The 18,687-nt window shown below is 41.1% G+C and overlaps 1 protein-coding gene across 13 annotated transcripts in view; it reads right to left on the bottom strand.

The window, feature by feature from the left end:
* dgkh (diacylglycerol kinase, eta) overlaps nt 1-18,687 on the bottom strand; it is a 516,150-nt gene that overhangs the window by 211,102 nt on the left and 286,361 nt on the right. For 12 of the 13 annotated variants that reach the window (XM_069889606.1, XM_069889602.1, XM_069889607.1 and 9 more), the window contains 6 exons: nt 15,599-15,679; nt 14,378-14,480; nt 8,032-8,194; nt 6,055-6,163; nt 4,115-4,254; nt 1,201-1,288 (listed from right to left, as the gene is read on the bottom strand). In XM_069889606.1, the coding sequence (XP_069745707.1) occupies nt 1,201-1,288; nt 4,115-4,254; nt 6,055-6,163; nt 8,032-8,194; nt 14,378-14,480; nt 15,599-15,679 (684 nt within the window). The remainder of the gene's footprint in view (nt 1-1,200; nt 1,289-4,114; nt 4,255-6,054; nt 6,164-8,031; nt 8,195-14,377; nt 14,481-15,598; nt 15,680-18,687) is intronic. The other variant, XM_069889603.1, reaches the window with a different exon arrangement.

The raw sequence follows: 18,687 nt of genomic DNA, 5'->3' as shown, positions 1-18,687 counted from the left end.
GGTTCGCTACATTCTGGAGCCTTTGCCATTTCTGGGCACTCAAGTTTTATTTTTACACAGAGAGTAGTGGGTTCCTGCAATGCACTGTCAGGGGTGGTGATTTAAGCTTGCTAAGAAAAACGGGGGATTATGCCCTGTGAAGGAGGGAAGAGTTAGACAGATTGTGGAGTATGTTTTGTATAGGTTGGCAAAATGTCATGGGCCAAACCGCCTGTACTGGTCCATGTTCTATTCCAGTTCATCAGTGCAAAACACCAATGCTTGGTTCTCTCTACACAAAGGCTGGCAAATTTGACATTTTCTAACTGTTTTCTGACTTGCAGCATCTATAGCATTTTTCTTTTGCCACAAATAAAGCTCAATTGCAACTAAAGTTTTTATATTAAGACTCTACCCTCTCTGTGTCACTGGGGGAGGTTGCAATGGTAAAAAGAGGAAGTAAAGACCACTTTCTGCTAGATCATTATATAACATTGGCAGAGGATGATAAATATAGCTTTCCCTTCCCTTCTGGGAATCACACATTAGTAGGAATAACCTTCCAGACTCATTCAGCTCCCACGCTGGCTGCCCGACAGTGTGGGGGCTGGGAGTGGGAAGAGGGAAGTTTAAAATATCTGAATCGCTGAAAATGAGCATGACTGGGCAAAAATCGGGCATCTGACATGACTTTTGTTAGTTCACTAGTTGAAAATTCATGCGTATTCTGAGGCGATCATTGCAGGACTAACTGCTGGATTAGTACTAGCACACACACGCACACACACACACACGCGCGCGCACACACACACACACGCGCGCATGCACACACACACACACACACACACACACACACACACACACACAAAACACAATTATCAGTCTGTGTGTAGCAGTAAAGGCAAACAAATGGTCAATTATTATACTTTAGAGGAAAACATTTGGGGTTCTTTTGCATCAAAGTTATTGGCTGTCAATAAAAAAAGGTCTATATTCACTTTGCCCACTCCCATTGTAGGTCAGCATATCCAACCGACAGAATCCAAACTTTTTAACATTAGCAAGTAATGTGCCCTCAAATTTATATATGGCATTCCAACAAAATGAGACTCAGGGTCAGTATCTAACTTTCTCTAGATGTATCTTGTTTTTAAATTTCTGTGAAGGACTGAGAGTAAAATAATGCACTATAACAAAGATTTTGTCATCCCACATACTCACTTGGGAGGATTCCTCAGCATCCTCCTCCGGAGTCACTGCCAAGGAATGTTTTGGTGGTATTTTTATCTCGTACGTCATAATGCTCCATCTGAATAAAAGCAAACACTTCCATTATTTAATTGCCATCTGCTGACCAAAGGTAGCTTATTCTTGATGCACAAGATTATTTAAACTATCATTTGGTTGAATTTTCAGCTCTCCAATGTGTAATACTGCGATTTTTACTTGTAAAAGAACACTTGTTCAAATAACACATGAGCTGCTTAAAATTCTGCACATTTTCCATTAATTGCTCCATAACAAGAATATCACCCTTAACGGTGTACTTTCCTGATATTGTTCATAATTCATCTGATATTTACACGTCTTACAATATAACAGAAAATGTTTGGAAATATTCAGCAGATTAGACAGTTGTGGAAAGAGAAACAAACTTAACATTTCTGGTCTGAGACCCTTAAGTAGAACTGGATAGAGAGAAAACATGTTTGTTTACAGCAGTAGAGAAGATGGGAGAGGGATGGGCAGAGCAAAGGGAATATCTCTGATAAGATGAGACCAAATGGGTTAATGTTAAATGTAAATTATGTTTCTTTTCTCTAGGCTTTTTCAGGTGCATTCTCCACTAAGAATGTGCCTGAAGAAGCAGAAGCATCCCTTTAAATTGCAGTTCAGGTGGCAGCGTTGAAAGTGCAACGCTGGCCACCTGAAAGGACAGCTGTGCTGGGATGCGCATCTGAGCGCATTCCGGCTCCTGTCCCTTGGGCTGTCAGTTCAGGATGGATGGCTGTCAGCTGGGACAGCCAGCGCAGGCTATCAGCGCGGGGACGTCCCCACACTGATCCCGCTGCCCCACTCACGGGGCTGGAACGGCCAGCAGGGAAGGAGGCTGGAGCACCGGTGGGTGAGTACGGGGGCTGGAGCACTGGTGGATGAGTACGGGGGGCTGGAGTGGCCAGCAGGGAAGGAGGCTGGAGCGGCCGGCGGGTGAGTACGGGGTTGGAGCACCGGCGGGTGAGTACGGGGGCTGGGGCGGCCGGCGGGGGAGGAGGCTGGAGAGCTAGCGGGGGAGGAGGCTGGAGCACCGACGGGGGAGAAGGAGGCGCTCGAGTCGGGTACTGGCATTGTTTAGGCCAGCCCCCTTCTCCCCTGCCGGCCGCTCCAGCCATCTTCTCCCCACTCCCGAAATCAGGCACGACAGTGTGGGGACAGTCCACGCTGGCTGCCCGACAGTGTGGGGACTGGGAAAGGAGCTGTCAGGCACTGGCCAGCTGATTGTCATCCGAATGCAGCCACTTTTTGGTGGCTGCATTCAGATGGCTGTGGGGATTATCCCCCCTTGGAGGAGGGTTACCAAACTTGCCTTGCAGGTGCCTCCTGCACATTCACACACCCTTCCCACAGCCGCATTTTGCCAAAATATGCGGCTTTACAAGTGGGCCAATTAGCCACCTGAAAGTGCCTTATGATGCTAATAGCAGGGCAGTAAGGACATAGTAAGCAGGTCAGACTATACAAATGGAAAGAAAAAAATTGAGCCAAAATCACAGAAGAATAGCTGGCAGAAATAACCAATTCTGATACAGACAAAATTCAACATTGAATCTTGAAGGCTGCAATGTGCTCAGGGGAAAGAGGAGATGCAATTCCTCATACATGCATTGTGCTTCCTTATAACAGAAGAGGGGACCATAGACAGAGTAAGAGTGGGAGTGGGATGGTGAATTAAAGTGTCAGACAGCAGGAAGCTGAGGGACTGAATGCAGGGTCTCGACAAAGTGATCACCTAATCTCCATTTAGTTTCTCCGCTATAGAGGAGATCACATTGTCATCATTGAATGTAATCCTCTAGAATGAAGAAGTGAAAGTGAAATTCTGGCTGGAACAAAGCATGGAGCCAAGGGAGGTGGTGAAAGAACAAGTGCTGTCAGAGGGGTTGTAGGGTGAGGCTTGGTGCACAAGGAGAATCAGGAAACAAGGTAAGTGTTTGGGATTGTGGATGGGGTCTACAAGAATTAATGACTGAAAGGAAGTGACAAGATGCTGGGCAAAAGATGAGATTGGTGGAGATTGGTGTGGCCTGGGGGAATTAATTGATCAGAACCAAGCCTTGACAAGGAGAAAGGTGGATGGCCCAAAGATTGAAAGGTAAGCATAGATCTGACCATACGGGGATCCCAATCCAGCGCTGCAGTATAAAAACCTAATGATCTCTGGAGTGCTGGTCAATGCTTTTCACCAGGCCAATGCTCTAATGCTCATAAAAGATCCTGAAAAGAGCTTTGTGTGGGAAACAATATGCAGAAACACAAGCCAGAACCACCTCAGGAAGTGTTTCCTTGTATTTCTGGAACACTGCAAATTAACCCAAGAAGTGGCTGTTGCTGCATTTCACTCAGGTTAAAGTCAATTTTCAATCACATTAACACAGGTGGACATCAAGAAGCAGTTTGCACTTCTGGGAGGTGTACAATGAGTGGCTCGTGAACACATTCAATGGAAAAGTCAGGAGAGTCAAGAGAGCTACAAGATACCACACAGTCATAGCGAGAAACAAGACAGAAACAGCCCTTCAGTCCACTGATGGGAAATAACTATTTCTCCTTCAGTTGGGAAGTTAGTGAAGGAGAGCTAGTCATCATTTAAAGCAGCTTAGCCAGTCAACGGATCGTTGTTATCTGTGGACTTTGCTTAGGACAAATGGGTTGACACCTTTCTAATATTACAACACTGGTTGATTATATTTTAGCAATATCTCTCAGTGATCCTTTATGTAGCATGGATTTCAATGAAATCCTTTCACTACATCCTGGGTCTTTGCAATGGTTGGGTCCTGACATCACACTTAATGTATCTCCTGACAAAGAACTTATCTCTACCCACAAGTCTGTCACCAATCAGAAACACACTTACCTGTCCAACATTTTTGTACTGGCCCTTTCCAATTTTTCAAGAATTTGAGGGAGCTGTGTATCATCATCACATGACCCTCCCCAGCCAAGGACTCTTGCTAGGTCATTTCCTGTTCCCAGTGGTAGAACTCCAAGCTGACACTACAATAAAACAGGATGTGGACATTAGTAGTTCTGAAGCCTAACTTTTTGGATAAACTCTTCACTTGTCAGACCTAACATCGAACACACATTCCTTGCTAAATAATTTCTTCCCTCTCTATTCTTGGCTTCTCCAAAAAACATTGCATCTCCAATGTAGAAAACTTTCTCTGAACCACTCTGAAGATGATTGCAGAACATAAATCCTAACACTGGGATGTAAAAGATACAAGATAAAAATAATTAACTTCAATGGACAGATGCTAGGAATCACAGCACTTCTTTAAAATAAATTAATTGTAAAACAAGGATACGGGGTTACAAAAGATAATAAGCATGTTCTAAAACATAACAGAAGCTTCAACCAAATAATTCTAGCCAAATCAAAGGATGAGAAGTCAAAAAAGGACTCCGTTATTGATTTTTGACTTCTCAAAAATCACAAACCAGTAAGTTTAATTTCTATTGGAGTTGAACGTAAAGCTGAATTAAAATCAAAAATGCTGGAAATACTCAAAAGGTCTGGTTAAAGTCATCAGCTTGAAATATTGACTTGGCTTCTCTCACCACCAGCGCTGGCTGACCTGCTGAGTTTTTCCAGCAATCTCTGATTAGATTTCAGATTTTTACTGTTTCCACAGTTTTATTTGTGAAATAATGCTGAATTTTAAAGGGATGTAAAAAAAAGTGCATTCAATCTTGCTAGCAGTAAATGAGATCAATTATAAAGTTAATTGAACTTAAGGAAATGAAGGAAGGGGAAAACAGAATATAAGATTGCAAGTGTGTGAAAGGTTCTCACAACTTTCAAAGGTATACAAAGGGAGCCATTTTATTTCTCTGAATGATGGTGTAGAAACTAAAAGATACAAGGATACAAATATCCCATTATGCTTACAAACATAGATCAAATATGTTCCTCAGAAAAACTTTCATCACTAAATCGAGCATCACGGTTGGTGTAGAGTTTAGCATGACACTTTTACAGTGCCAGCAATTGGACTAGGATTTGAATCCTGCACTGTCTTTAAGGAGTTTGTATGTTCTCCCTGTGTCTGCGTGGGTTTTCCCCAGGGACTCCGGTCTCCTCCCACCATTTGAAAAGTACCGGGGGGTGTAGGTTAATTGGGTGTCAATTGGGTGACGCAGACTCGTAGGCTGAAATGGCCTGTTACTGTGCTGTATGTCTAAATTTAAATTTAAAACAATTAATTTTTTTTAAATTACAAGTTCAAACAAAAAATAAAATTTGACTTAAAGCTTAGCACTTTTGATAAATTCAAGCAAAATTTAAAGCACATATTTTGAGAAAAAGGCCAATAGTCATAACAAGAAATCACAAGGCAGTGAGTTTAATTTCTAACGGAGGTGAACTTTTGGAAATGGCCTTGAGCTGTCTGCTGATTGCATTCTTGGAGTTGGATATCTCACTCCATAAGGAAAGGGATGTCACATAAAGCTATTGTGCTGGAATCTTTGGATGATATCACTCATATGGAAGCAGGGGAAATGCCATTAGTGTTTAACGGGTGAAGTTGAAAGATAGGTGGTGAACAAAGGATGGAATTAGATGGCAAATTACACTATATAACTCATTGATTTTGTCTTTATTCTAATTTGTGAATGTGTCTGATACACGAAGCAAGATTTCCAAGGCTGGCAATGAGGACTAATGGACTATAATAGAATGTGATGAGTAGATGGCTGGATAAAATTTGTATAGATGACATAACCAATTTACAAGATCACAGATTTTAAAATAAGCTTAAATAATACTTGATTGCATTCACTCCAACTCACCTGCTTATGTAGATTTAATTTGTCAATCTCAGACAAAACCCATCCAACACTTCCATCTCCCCCACAAACTAGAATACGGAAAGTATCAAATTTTTGAAACAATCGTAAACTGAAAAAGAGGAAATAAGTAAAGCTTATCAAAGGATCAATTCTATGCTTCATGAGAAAGATTTGAATCTTCTCCACTACTGGTGAGGACCAACACAAACCCAAGAAACAATACCTGATATTCCACCTGTGCAGTGTATAGCCCAATGGTATGAGCATAGAACTTCCTAATTTCAGGTCATAAGATCCCTCTCTTTTCTTGTGCTCTGCCTTCCCCCCCAACCCCACCCGCACCCCCCACTCCCACTTCTTTGGACCCCCTTCTCACTCATATCCACCCAGAAACCCTTCCCCCCTCCAATTCTCATCCCCCTCCTCTTTGTTTCATCACCGACACCCTCATCTCTTCACTGAATTCTTCCATCCTCTCCTTTTTTCCCTACCTTTTGGTTCCATCTGGTCTCTCTTTATACTACCATTCTCACCTTCTCTACTTATCAGATTCCAGCACTGGCTGTCTTTGTCTTCTAATCACGCACTCCGTCTGATTTATCTTCCTCCACCTGACCTCGTTGTTTCCCTTGCCTCTCTGTCTGGCACCTGCCACTCCTATGCCTCTGTCCACCATATTTTGTCACTGCTTTGGTGGCCAAACGCTTGTGGAGCCCTGCTTTACCCCTCCCATCCTGTTGTCTTTACATTGTTTCTGTACTAACTTCACTTGGTCCTGATGAAGAGTTTCAACTCAAAATGTCAACCATTCTTTCTCTCCAACTGATGCTGTTTGTCCCGCTGAATTCCTCCAGCAGATTGCATTTAGATAAAGATTTGAATAAAACCTTATAACTGCAACTTCAATGCTCCCACGTTTACATGCTACTCCAATAATGCAAAACACTTCATAAAGTAACCAAGACTCTTCCCACTCAATCTTCAGCCCTGTCTGAAACACTCATTCCTTTATGACAGAAGTCTTCCCAGGCTCAATCACAGGCAGTCCCCAAAGCACAAGAGGTCAATACTTGGGATTCTTTTCAGCTGGCATTATCCATGTAATAAATAAACTTGACCATATGTGGTCCCTGCCTCGTAACTTGGGTCATTTAAATACTTGATGTTAGACTTATCTTTTAAATATGTCTCCACATTGTCCTTTAAATCACAGATGCTCAGATAGCTGAGACTCATTCACTTTCTATACTTAACTCCAAATTAAACCTGTGGGCCGCTTTGCAACAAATCACCTGCAATCTACACGCAGATCAGCATGAATCTGCCACAGACTTAGACAAAGTGATCTCTCTTATTGATTTCTCCCTGTGCTTCTTTTATAATCACAATTTTTGTCCAAAATGGCATTGGAGAGGGGAATCTTCTGCAATGTCTGGATAACACACAAAACCCAGTCACATGGAACACTGCAGCACAGTACAGGCCCTTCAGCACACAATGCTATGGAAACGTACTTCACAACATTATGATCATTCCCTCCCCCACATCCATATTCCTCTATTTCACTTAGAGCCATGTGCCTATCTAAGATAAATAAGACAATAAACTAAACTCCATCTCTAACATGTATTTTGAAAATAATGAAATGTAATCTTCCTGAGATCTCATAAATATAGAAAGGTTATTTTTTAAGAACTAAATTTACCCACATGACATGTTGCATAAATCAGTGTTTGAAAAGAAAATTGATGATTTATGCAGAAAAGGATCTCAACTTTTAAAAGCAAACAGCTTTTTCAACATGGTCAGTAAGACTAAGGTATTGCATAATTTGAGTTAACACTAGGTTACAGATTAACTCATGCTGATGTAAATGGCTTTACACAAACAGAATATTCTGATGGAAATCAATAACAGTCGTGTGGAGAGATACTTGGATTTATGGTACAATTCAGTTTAAAATATTTTCAGCCTTACCCAAGATGAGGTCCCCCATTCATGAGATCAAACACCTGAGCTGGATTCAACAACTGCTTGAACCTTCGGAGGAACTTGACTCCCTGATTGTCTCCACTCTTGGAATTGACGAAAACTAGAAGTGGGCTGGCGCAAGATGGTGGACAACTGGCCTTCCAAAACCCTGCATCAAGGACAGTCCACACGTCAACCGCAATCTGCCCTAAAGGGTTGGCATAACATCTTCAAACAGGAACATGAGCAAGGTTTCTTTTGGCAGTGAGAGTGTCACATACAAGGGGGAAAAACTGCAAAATAAGGGGCCAGTGATTGAAAACAGAAGTGTGAAGAAAATGCTTCTCTAGACAATTGTGAATCTCTGGAATTCTCTGTCCCTATGGGTGGTGGACGTTGGACTATTAGAGATAGTTAAAGTGAAGACAGATAAATAATTATGATATTTATTGTCATACACATTGTACAATGTACATATGGGCCAAAACACTTACTTACTGCAGCCAGACAGGTGCTTTGTGAAAACAACAACTACAATAGTATGCATAATTGAACTAAAAAGAGACAATAAATACAAAAGATAGATAGATAGATAATAACTATTCAGTTATCCAATTGCAAAAAAAAATCTTTGAAGGAAGCCTATCTCTCTTATACCTGCACCAATGAAGCAATTAAACATACCTGAGTACTCACAAGCACCTGTGAAGCCAAATGTCCCAAACATTATGGTGCCCTGAAATGAGGGGACTATGTACAAAAAGTGCTGTAATTTCTAAATGGTCAATCCAAAATGTATACAAATGATCTTGAAAAAAAAATGGTATGTGCATTTTAATCACGTGTGAATTGTTAGATTATAAATTTAAAACTGTGGAGCAATGGGGCAAATAAAGGAAAAAAAGTGCCTTTGTCCCAAACATCATGGAGGGCACTGTAGATGTCTTCAATGATCAGCGCCTGTGTTGGACCTGGCTAAGTTTGCTACCTTCTGAAGCCTTCTGCAGTCCTGGGCAGTCGAATTACCAAATCATGTTGAGATGCAACCAGTCGTTACATCTTCTCAGTCGGTAGAAATATTTGAAAGATCAAAGAATTGTGGGTGATGGGGAAATGGCACAGAGGAAGAATTGGCACATGTACTAGATCGACCATCATCATAATGAATGATAGGCCAGGTTAAAGGGGCTGAGTGGCCTACTGCTTTTTTTTTTAGATGGGCACCTTGCCAAAAGCACATTTGAAAAATTTCACTTCTTTTGATGCTTGCATTTATCTTGTGAATTACCATCTCCCCACAGGAGAGAGAGGAAGCCAGTGTGGGGAAAGAGCGATGGAGTTATCATCAACTTCTCAAGTAGTGTTGGAATGCTGTGCAGCATGTGCATGCAAGAGTAGGTCCCATCATGTGGTGCAGCCAAGTGCAGGATGGTTAAGCATGCTGTTAAACATAGCTATTCAAGTCCATGCTCCACAGATCTAGCGCCTTAACAGCCGTGGATAAGATATAATAGTTGAAATAGGAAACAGAATATCAAAAGAAAAGATAGAGTGTGGTTGAAGGAACAGTTATGGAAATACCAGAGTGATGAATGCTAAAGGCCAGGTGGATGGAACCTAGATAAGTGAACCAAGTCCTTCTCCATTCGAAGGATGACGTAAAAGGAAATAGGAAACGGGTACAAAGAGTTGTGTACTGAGTGAGTGGTGCAAGCAAATGATTAAAGACAATCTTAATGGAACAAGTTCATACCTACACACAAATCACTCACACCATTTTCACGAGTAGCAGACAACTCAGCATTTAAAGCAGGATCTAAACTTCAAATAGACATTCAAACCCTTTACCACATAAAAACCAATATTGTCAATGATACATACGGGTACAAATTTTACAGGCAGTTGGTTATGAATGAATGGCTACAGGTTCAAAGAAAAAATACATCAGGGGAATGGTGTTGGAGAGGTGGATGCAGCAGGGTTGCAGATGGAGGGGAATTCCATACTTTTAATCCTTGCAAAATTATAGAGAGACACAAGTGGACCAAAGGGAATTGATGCAACTGCAGTGGCCCCTTTTCCCAGTAATAGTATTGAACCTATTCGGGTTATTCACCAATCGGTTAACTTTCAAAGTGAGAAAATATCTGTATGCACAAATTGTTAGAATTTACAATAATCTGGAGGACTATCCAACAGGACGGACAAGAAACTGGACAGAACAAAGGAATTTCCATGTGTTTGTACCTGGATGGCCATTTGACCACCCAGGCAGGAGGCAGGTCGAAAGTAATTTCCCATGTCAATCAAGGTCTGACCTACCCACAGATATCTTCCAATTGGTCTTCATCCTCACCTAAGGTCACATGGGCCTACCTGAGTTGGCCCCCTAGCCGACTGCAGGATAAAAACCCTCCCCTGAGCTTCACTCCAGGTTGCAAGCTATGGGCGACACTGGAAGACTAGTTGTAAGGTGTGTGCTTGTAAAGGGTGGGGGTAGTTTGTGGTGTGCACCCAGATGAGGGACTTACATGTCTCATCCATTGTACGTTATAGCTGGATTTGAATGCCTTTGCTCATTAGTGTGCCGTACCTGCTTGTGGTTGGGGGTTGGGGGGGGGGGGGGCGGGTAAAGCTGGTAGGTACAGTTTGTTTTTAATTCCCGCAGTACTATCTGGAGTTAGGATCATCAGTATCTAACTTGTAGCCAATGTGCATGATTTGTACATTACAGGTTTGCATGTGCGCGCACACACGACCTGTTGCTTATTCCCCTGCGAGTACATAAAGCCTATGATTTGGTACTAACACATGTACAGGATTGTCACTCTTTGAACCCTTCAAACCTGTTCCCTCATTTTCCTTAATAAACACAGAAAATGTTGGAAACACACAGTAGGCCAAGCAGCATCTGTGGAGAAAGAAATGGTCAATATTTTAGGACTCAGCCTTTACTAAAACTGAGGAAGAGAGCAAACAAGTTAGTATTAAGGGGAGGAAAGGCAGTTAAGTTTTGTATAAAATTGGATCAAACTTTTCTGTGTAATGTAAGGCTGTGAGACATGCCAAGCAGGCCAGACTAGATATATCAAGAAAAAGATGAGTCAAAATGTTAGCAGGCTGAAATGAACTATTTTGATGTAGAGAGCAAGAAAAAGGTAAATCCAAAGTTAGAGAAGTCTAAGACCTGCCCAGACAGGGGATGAGGTGCTGTTCCTCAAGTTTGTGTTGAGCCTCATAAGGAGGCCGTGGCCAGAGAGGTAAGAGTGGGAATAGGAGAGGGATGGGGAAGTTGCAGATGAGAAACTCTGAGTCACTCCCACAGTTGAAAGGCAGGTGGTCTGCAAAATGATCACTCAATCTATGTTTAGTTTCTCCAAGGTAGAGACCACCGAATGCAGTACACCAGACTAGGAGAATTGCAAGTGAATCTGCTTCACCTGGAGTGACTGTTGGAGAGCCAGGATGATGGGAAGGAAAGAGGTATGGCAACTCTTGTGGTTGTGTGGTGAAATAACATCAGGGAGTGGTTGTTGGGGTAGAAGTGCAGGCAGCGGTGGGGGAGGGATCATAAAGGACTGACCCTATTGAAATTCTGAGAAGGGAATGCAGATGATTATGTATCTGGAATCTTGCTGGAACTGGAGGGAATTGCAAGGGATTCCAGGGACTGGTGGGGTGGAAGTCGAGGACCAGAGGAACAGCTGCTCAATCCAGGGGGAGAAGGGGACAGAAACCCTCTGAGCATTTTGGCATTTTCTGTTTTTTTTCCAAATTTCCAACATTTGTTTTAATTTCCATCATTGGATTTGAAAGGCATGCCTGGGTTGCTGGAAAGCATCAACGCTACAATGCTTGACATACCAATATAGAAGTTTTAACCATTTTAAGCATAGTATCTTCCAGTGAGCCTTGATTCAATACTGTTCCTCCCTCCCAAGTCAGAAGGGTATGGGTTCAATCCCCAATGCAGATGTTTCAGCTCATCATCTGTGATATCCTGATTGGAAAATTCATAGAGACTTCGCAGGGAAGCAGGCCCATTAGCCCATTGAGTCTGCTCCAACTGCCAAGTGCCCATTTTTACACTTCTCTTACCCTCATCTATTTAATTCTCCCCACATTCCCATGAAACACTCGCCTCCACAACTTCCAGTGGCTGATGAACCAACCATTTGCAGATTTTTTGGCATATGGAAGAAAATCCACATGGTCACTGCAATAACGTGCAGCTTGAACCTATGAGGCAGTGTTTCTACTATCTACATCGATATAGTGCTCCAAAGGAAAAATGGAGGAATTTCTTCCAGCATTTCGGACAATGTTTATCCCACCACAAACATCAACAATAAAAAGAGCATCTGCTCATTAGCTAACTGCAATTTGTGGAAACTTGCCAACCTTACTTCAGCATATTGCAACAGTTCTGACACTTCAAAAGCATTGACCTAAAAATGAAATGGGGTCTGCACAATGCAGATCTTTAAACGATGGCATGGCCTCTACATTTATATTATGTATTGTAGACAATCCTGTTGAGACTTTATATGGAATCCCCCTTGAAGAGGGACAAGAGCCAACAATGGCTGGCTTTCTATCAGTCACTATCAACAGCTCACAGCTTTCCATATAAAGGCTGAACAAACAGTGCCTCTGAGTAGAATTAATCCAGGGCACTCTAATTCAAAGTGTAGAATGGTGCCTCAGCAGGCAGGCAATGAATCCTGACAATCACACTGTCATTATCATTTAACCTGTAAACATTGCCATGTGCGGCTACTCACTTGTTTAATTGCAACTGAAAGGGACACAGCACCGTGGTAAATGTGAAGATCGTGGAGGGTAATTGACATTACCTCACCAGATATTAGGGCACGGACTTACCATTCTATTGTTCATATATGGTAACACAATTCAGCAGTACAGACCTTCACAAGAAAAATTTAACAGAGTCAAGGATTAAAGGTAGTCAGAATAAGGTCATTAAAAATAGATATGTACCAGGAAGTATAACTAAAATAGCCTAAGTCTAGAAAGCCCATTTCATGTTTATAATGAGAGTTTATTGTCATTACACCAACTACAGATATGTACAGATGAACTGAAATCCGTACTTGCTGTGCAGAAACAGGTAATTAACCATACGAGTAAACCTTAAATTGCACAATATGCCAAAACAAAAAAAGGCGAAAAATATAAAAGGTTAGATAAATGGATATTCACAGATGCAATTAGTGTTAGAAAAAAATGTGATGTTGCAAAGAGCAGACAGATCATTTGGTGGTCCCAGAGTAGTTAATGATTAGGATAGTATGGGGCAATTCAACAACTTGATGGATGTTGGGGTTAAAAACCTGTTCTTGAGGTGCTGAACCTCAGGCTTCTGTACCTTCTTCCTGAAGGTAGCAGCAAGAATAGATTGTGATCAAGGTGATGGTAACCTTTGTGATATCGGCCTCCTACTTGAGGCAGTGTCTCACAATGATGTCTTCAATGGATGGTTGGTCAGTGCCCATGATGGACTTGGCTGGCTTGGCAAATTTCTGCAGTCTTCTGCGTTTCTGGGCACTCAAATTACCAAACTAGGCCATCATGAATACTTTCTGCAGTACACCTATTGAAGTTTGGCAGAGTATTCGACGACATGCCAAATCTCCTCAGACTTCTTAGAAAGTAGAGGTATTGGTGTGTCTTCTTCACGGTTGCTTCAATATGCTAGCTCCTGGAGATCTCCTCTGATAATCAGGACTTCCAGGAAATTGTGGTCAAATTTGAAAAGGCAGCTCTCAGACAAATCAGACAAATGAGACTTCACCTAATGGAGACATCAGGAAAATTGATTCAAAGAGTAATGGAGAAACGAAAAAGCAAGGACATGGACAATTTAAAAGCAAGGATGAGTTTTTATGAACTATTTAACTTATATGGACTTATAATGTATGGATGTATAATAAAACTCAGTAAAATGATTTTAAAAGAGAGAGTTTTTAAGAATGAAGGAATTAATTTTGTCAGCATAACTTATCTAACCATTCCTGGATCGGTTCACTTTAAATCTGATGTTCTGGATCCTTATTTCCTGGCATTGAGTGCAATGCAATACACAAACTAGAGAGTAAAAATGTTTAACCTATTGAATCCTTTAATCATTTTGAATAGGTTATAGCTTTACCAGTTTTCCTTTCTAATTTCCATAATTTCCACTGTGATGCTGTTTGCTCAGTGAAATTCTCCTGGAAATCCACAATGAGAGGTAATATCAGAAGCTAGAGTGAGAGAGCTCCAATTAATGAGGCTAACACCACTTCACAATGTTAAATGGCATACAGATCTTCTCAGTGTCATTACTTACCATCAGAATCAATGCTATTCAATGCAGTGGGTGGAATGATGGATACTTTGCATTGGCCTAGAGGACATTTTCGCGGATACAATTCTTTACAGGCAGTGTGCACCTTGCAAAGAGAGACAGAATGTCTAATTGTTACAAGAATTTACAAGAAAACGACACACATGAAGTAATCTTATACTTGATAGTAAATGGCCTGGAGCATACCTCAGAAATACTTCAATAAAATATTTCAAACTTTGAACAGGAGTTTATCATCAGTTAAAACATAAAGGCCTAGAAATTCAGTGTATTGCTGCCATTGTTCAGGTTGATACATTTGAACATCCTTTATATGGAATTGAAATCCATTACAAAAACTTCAATGTGTAATTGTGTTTTTCTGGACTACAACCCAGCATGTTAATGACGCGGCAATACTTTCTGGATATGGCAAGGGAGAAGATGCACTCATTCTGAGAATTTCCATCATTCCCACTGTGATCCCGTTTGAGTTCAAGAGACTTCATTTTTCCCTATGCCTGAGCTTTATCATGTCCATCAACATTGTTAAGGAGGAATGTGTTCTGAGACTTCACCCTTTGAGTGGCAAAATGCTTCTGAAATAATTCAATCCAGTTATATCTTTCAATCATCTAATAGATATTTGTGCTTGTATGTCTCTCTGTTTGTCAGTTCTCCATGCAAATCAATATGAAGACCTCTAGAAATGTCCCAAGGAGGTTCAGTAGGGGTAACATTTGATGTTGAATGTCATGACTACATTGAATTTAACCTTTAAGGTCAAACGAAATTCAAAAATGTTTTTTGACCACTTGCACTGACTTGCATTACTGTTCATTATATGTGTTTACTAGCACTGGCTTGGATTACTGTTTACTATAATTGTGATAACATTTGATGCTGAATGTCATGACCACATTGAATTTAACCTTTAAGGTTTTTATGGAAAAGTTTTTAAAAATTGAACTTGTACCAGGGACACCTCAATTAGTTACAGTGCTGTGCATCAATGTACATTCACAATAAAAACAAGTGGCCAAACCCAGCATGTTATTGACGCGGCAATACTTTCTGGATATGGCAAGGGAGAAGATGCACTCATTCTGAGAATTTCCATCATTCCCACTGTGATGCCGTTTAAGTTCAAGAGACTTGATTTTTCCCTACGCCTGAGCTTCGTCATGTCCATCAACAAATCCTAAGGTCAGACATTGAAGTTACCTGGACTGCAGATGGAAGAGGCCTGCTATGTTGCATGTTCACGTGTTGGAAGCCCAAGAAGTCTTTATGTAAATGTTCCAGCTAGAAAACATTGTTTATTATGAAGTCCTTAGCTGAGAATTGTTTGTCTATGTTTTGCCAGAAGTCAACTTTGTTTGAACGGTGTATCTCTGATACAAAGAATATAAAAGTTGTGTTTGAAAAAATATATTTTTGCTGAATTACCATGAAATATTTTGGGTATTTTGTTTCAACCATGTAGTCAACAACTGAGTGCTTTATTTCCCGGGCAATGCAGGGGATCCTGCTAGTAAGAAATAAGAACATAAGAAATAGGAGCAGGAGAAGGCCATTAAGCCTACTACACCATTTAATATGCTGATCTGACTGTGGATTTAGCTCCATCTTCCTGCCTAGTCCACATAACCCTCAATTCCCCTATTCCCCAAAAATCTCTGTGTTTTAAATACATTCAATGAGTTAGCCTCCTGCTGATTCCTTGGGCAGAGAATTCCACATAGTCACAACTCTCTTGGAGAAGCAATTCCTCCTCACCTCTGTCTTAAATCTACACTCCAATTCTTGAGGCTCTCTGTCTCTTAGTTCTAGTCTCACCTGCTACTGGAAACAACCTCCCTCTTCTATCTTACCTATTCCTTTCATAATTTTATATGTTTTCATCAGATCTCCCCTCAACTTTCTCAACTCCAATGAACATAGTCTAGGATACTCAATTACGTCTCATGGGCTACCTCCTTATATCTGAATCAACCTGGTGAACCTCTTCTTCAAGCAAGGAGGCCAGATCTGCACATAGCACTCAAGGTGCAGCCTGAACAGTACTCTGCATATCGGTAGCAGCGTCTTCCTGCTCTTACATCCATGATAACAGCTCAATTAAATTAACTTTTAGAATTAAGCGAGTCATCACATTTAAGCCTTTGTGGTCACTATTATCTGCTCCAAGTCCATTTTCCTGCACATTAGTAATTGTTACAGAGCTCAACCCACAAGGTGCAGGAGCAGGTACACACTTCACAGCATTGCGATAATTTTCTGTCAAACTAATTTGCTGATGAGGACATTTGTGATGGACATGTGGATCATTAATTCCTTCCTACCACACCCTAACCCACCTGCTCCTGTTTTGTTCACCCATCAGAATTCCTCGGGGAGAGTTGTGTGAAGTCTTTGAAATTACGTTGACAAGATCAATGCAATGGATGGTTCTTTCTCAAGCTCAGGAAAAATAAACATTATCACAATTGCTGTGAATAAAGCATAGATGTCTTTGTCCTTTTCTGAAGATCTAGAATGCGTGGATTGGGATCAATTGTTTTTGTGCAAGAATGTGCAAGGTAATTGGAAGACGTTCAAAACGTGAAATTTTGAGAGTGCAGAGTTTGTATGTTCCTATCAGGATCAAAGGCAAAGTTAGCAGGCATAGAGAACCTTGGGTTTCAAGAGATATTGGGGATCTGGTTTGGAAGAAGAGAGAGACTTATAGCAAGTACAGGCAACATGGAGCAAATGAGGAGTATAAAAAATGCAAGAAAAACATCAAGAAATAAATCAGGAAGGCTAAAAGAAGACATGAAGTCTTTGGAAGACAATGAGAAGGAAAATCCGAAGGCTTTCTGCAGGTATATTAAGAGCAAAAGGATAGTATGGGATAAAATTGGTTACTTTGAAGATCAGAGTGGTTGGCTCTGCATGGAGCCAAAAGAGATGCAGGAGATCTTAAATGGTTCGTCTTCATCAGTATTCACTCAGGAAATGGGCAAAGAGTCATGGGAAGTGAGGAAAAGAAGCAGTGAGGAATCTAAACAGATTAAAAAGGAGGAAGTGCTTGCTATCCTGACAAGATAATCCCTCAGACCTTGAGGGAGACTAGTGTAAACATTTCAGGGGCTCTGGAAGAAACATTTAAAAATCCTTAGCCACGGGCATGGTGGCGGAGGATTGGAGGGTAGCTCGCGTTGTTCTGTTGTTTAAACAAGGCTCCATAAGTAACCCTAGAAATTATAGGCTGTGAGCCTGACATCAGTAGTAGGTAAATTATTGGAAGGTACTCTGTGATCGGATATACAATTACTTGGATAGCCAGGGATTGATTATGGAGAATCAACATGGCTTTGTGCGAGGTAGGTCGTGTTTAACCAATCTTATAGAGTTGTTCAAGGAAGTTACCAGGAAAGTTGACAAAGGAAAGTCTGTAGATATTGTCTACATGGACTTTAGTACGGCCTTTGACACAGTCCCAGTGGGAGGTTAATCAGGAAGGTTCAGACGCTTGGTATTCATGGTGAATGTAGTGAACTGGATTAGACAATGACTTGACTGGAGAAGTCAGAGAGTAGTGGTGGATGACTGCTTCTCAGACTGGCAGCCTGTGACTAGTTATGTGCCTCAGGGATTGGTGCTGGGACTATTGTTGTTTGTCATCTATATTAATGACTCGCATGATAATGTGATAAATTGGATCAGCAAGTTTGCAGATGACACTAAGATTGGAGGCGTTGTGGTCAGTGAAAAAGGTTTTCAAAGCTTGTAGCCAGCTGGAAAATGGGCTGTAAAATGGCAGATTGAATTTAATGCAGACAAATGTGAGGTGTGAAGGACCAATCAAGAAAGGACATGCGTGGTAAGTGGTAGGACACTGAGAAGTGTAGATACATAATTCCCTGAAAGTGGCATCACAGGTAGATAGGGTTGTAAAGAGAACTTTTGGCACGTTGGCCTTTGTAAATCCAAATATTGAGTATAGGAATTGGGATATTATGGTAAAGTTGTACAAGACATTGGTCAGGCCAAATTTTGAGTATTGTGTGCAATTTGGGTTACCTAACTACAGGAAAAATACCAATAAGATAGAAAGAGGGCAGAGAAGATTTACTAGGATGTTTCCTGGATTTCAGGAACTGAGTTACAGGGAAAGGTTAAACAGGTTAAGACTTTATTCCCTGGAGGGTAGAAGAATGAGGGAAAATTTGATAGGGGTATTTAAAATTATGAAGGGGATAGACGGAGTAAATGTAGATAGGCTTTTTCCACTGAGGGAAGGTGAGATACAAACCAGAGGACATGGG

The sequence above is a fragment of the Narcine bancroftii genome, chromosome 7, assembly GCF_036971445.1.
Source record: "Narcine bancroftii isolate sNarBan1 chromosome 7, sNarBan1.hap1, whole genome shotgun sequence".
In the NCBI taxonomy this organism is placed as follows: Eukaryota; Metazoa; Chordata; class Chondrichthyes; order Torpediniformes; family Narcinidae; genus Narcine; species Narcine bancroftii.
This window is presented reverse-complemented; position numbering and strand designations above follow the sequence as displayed.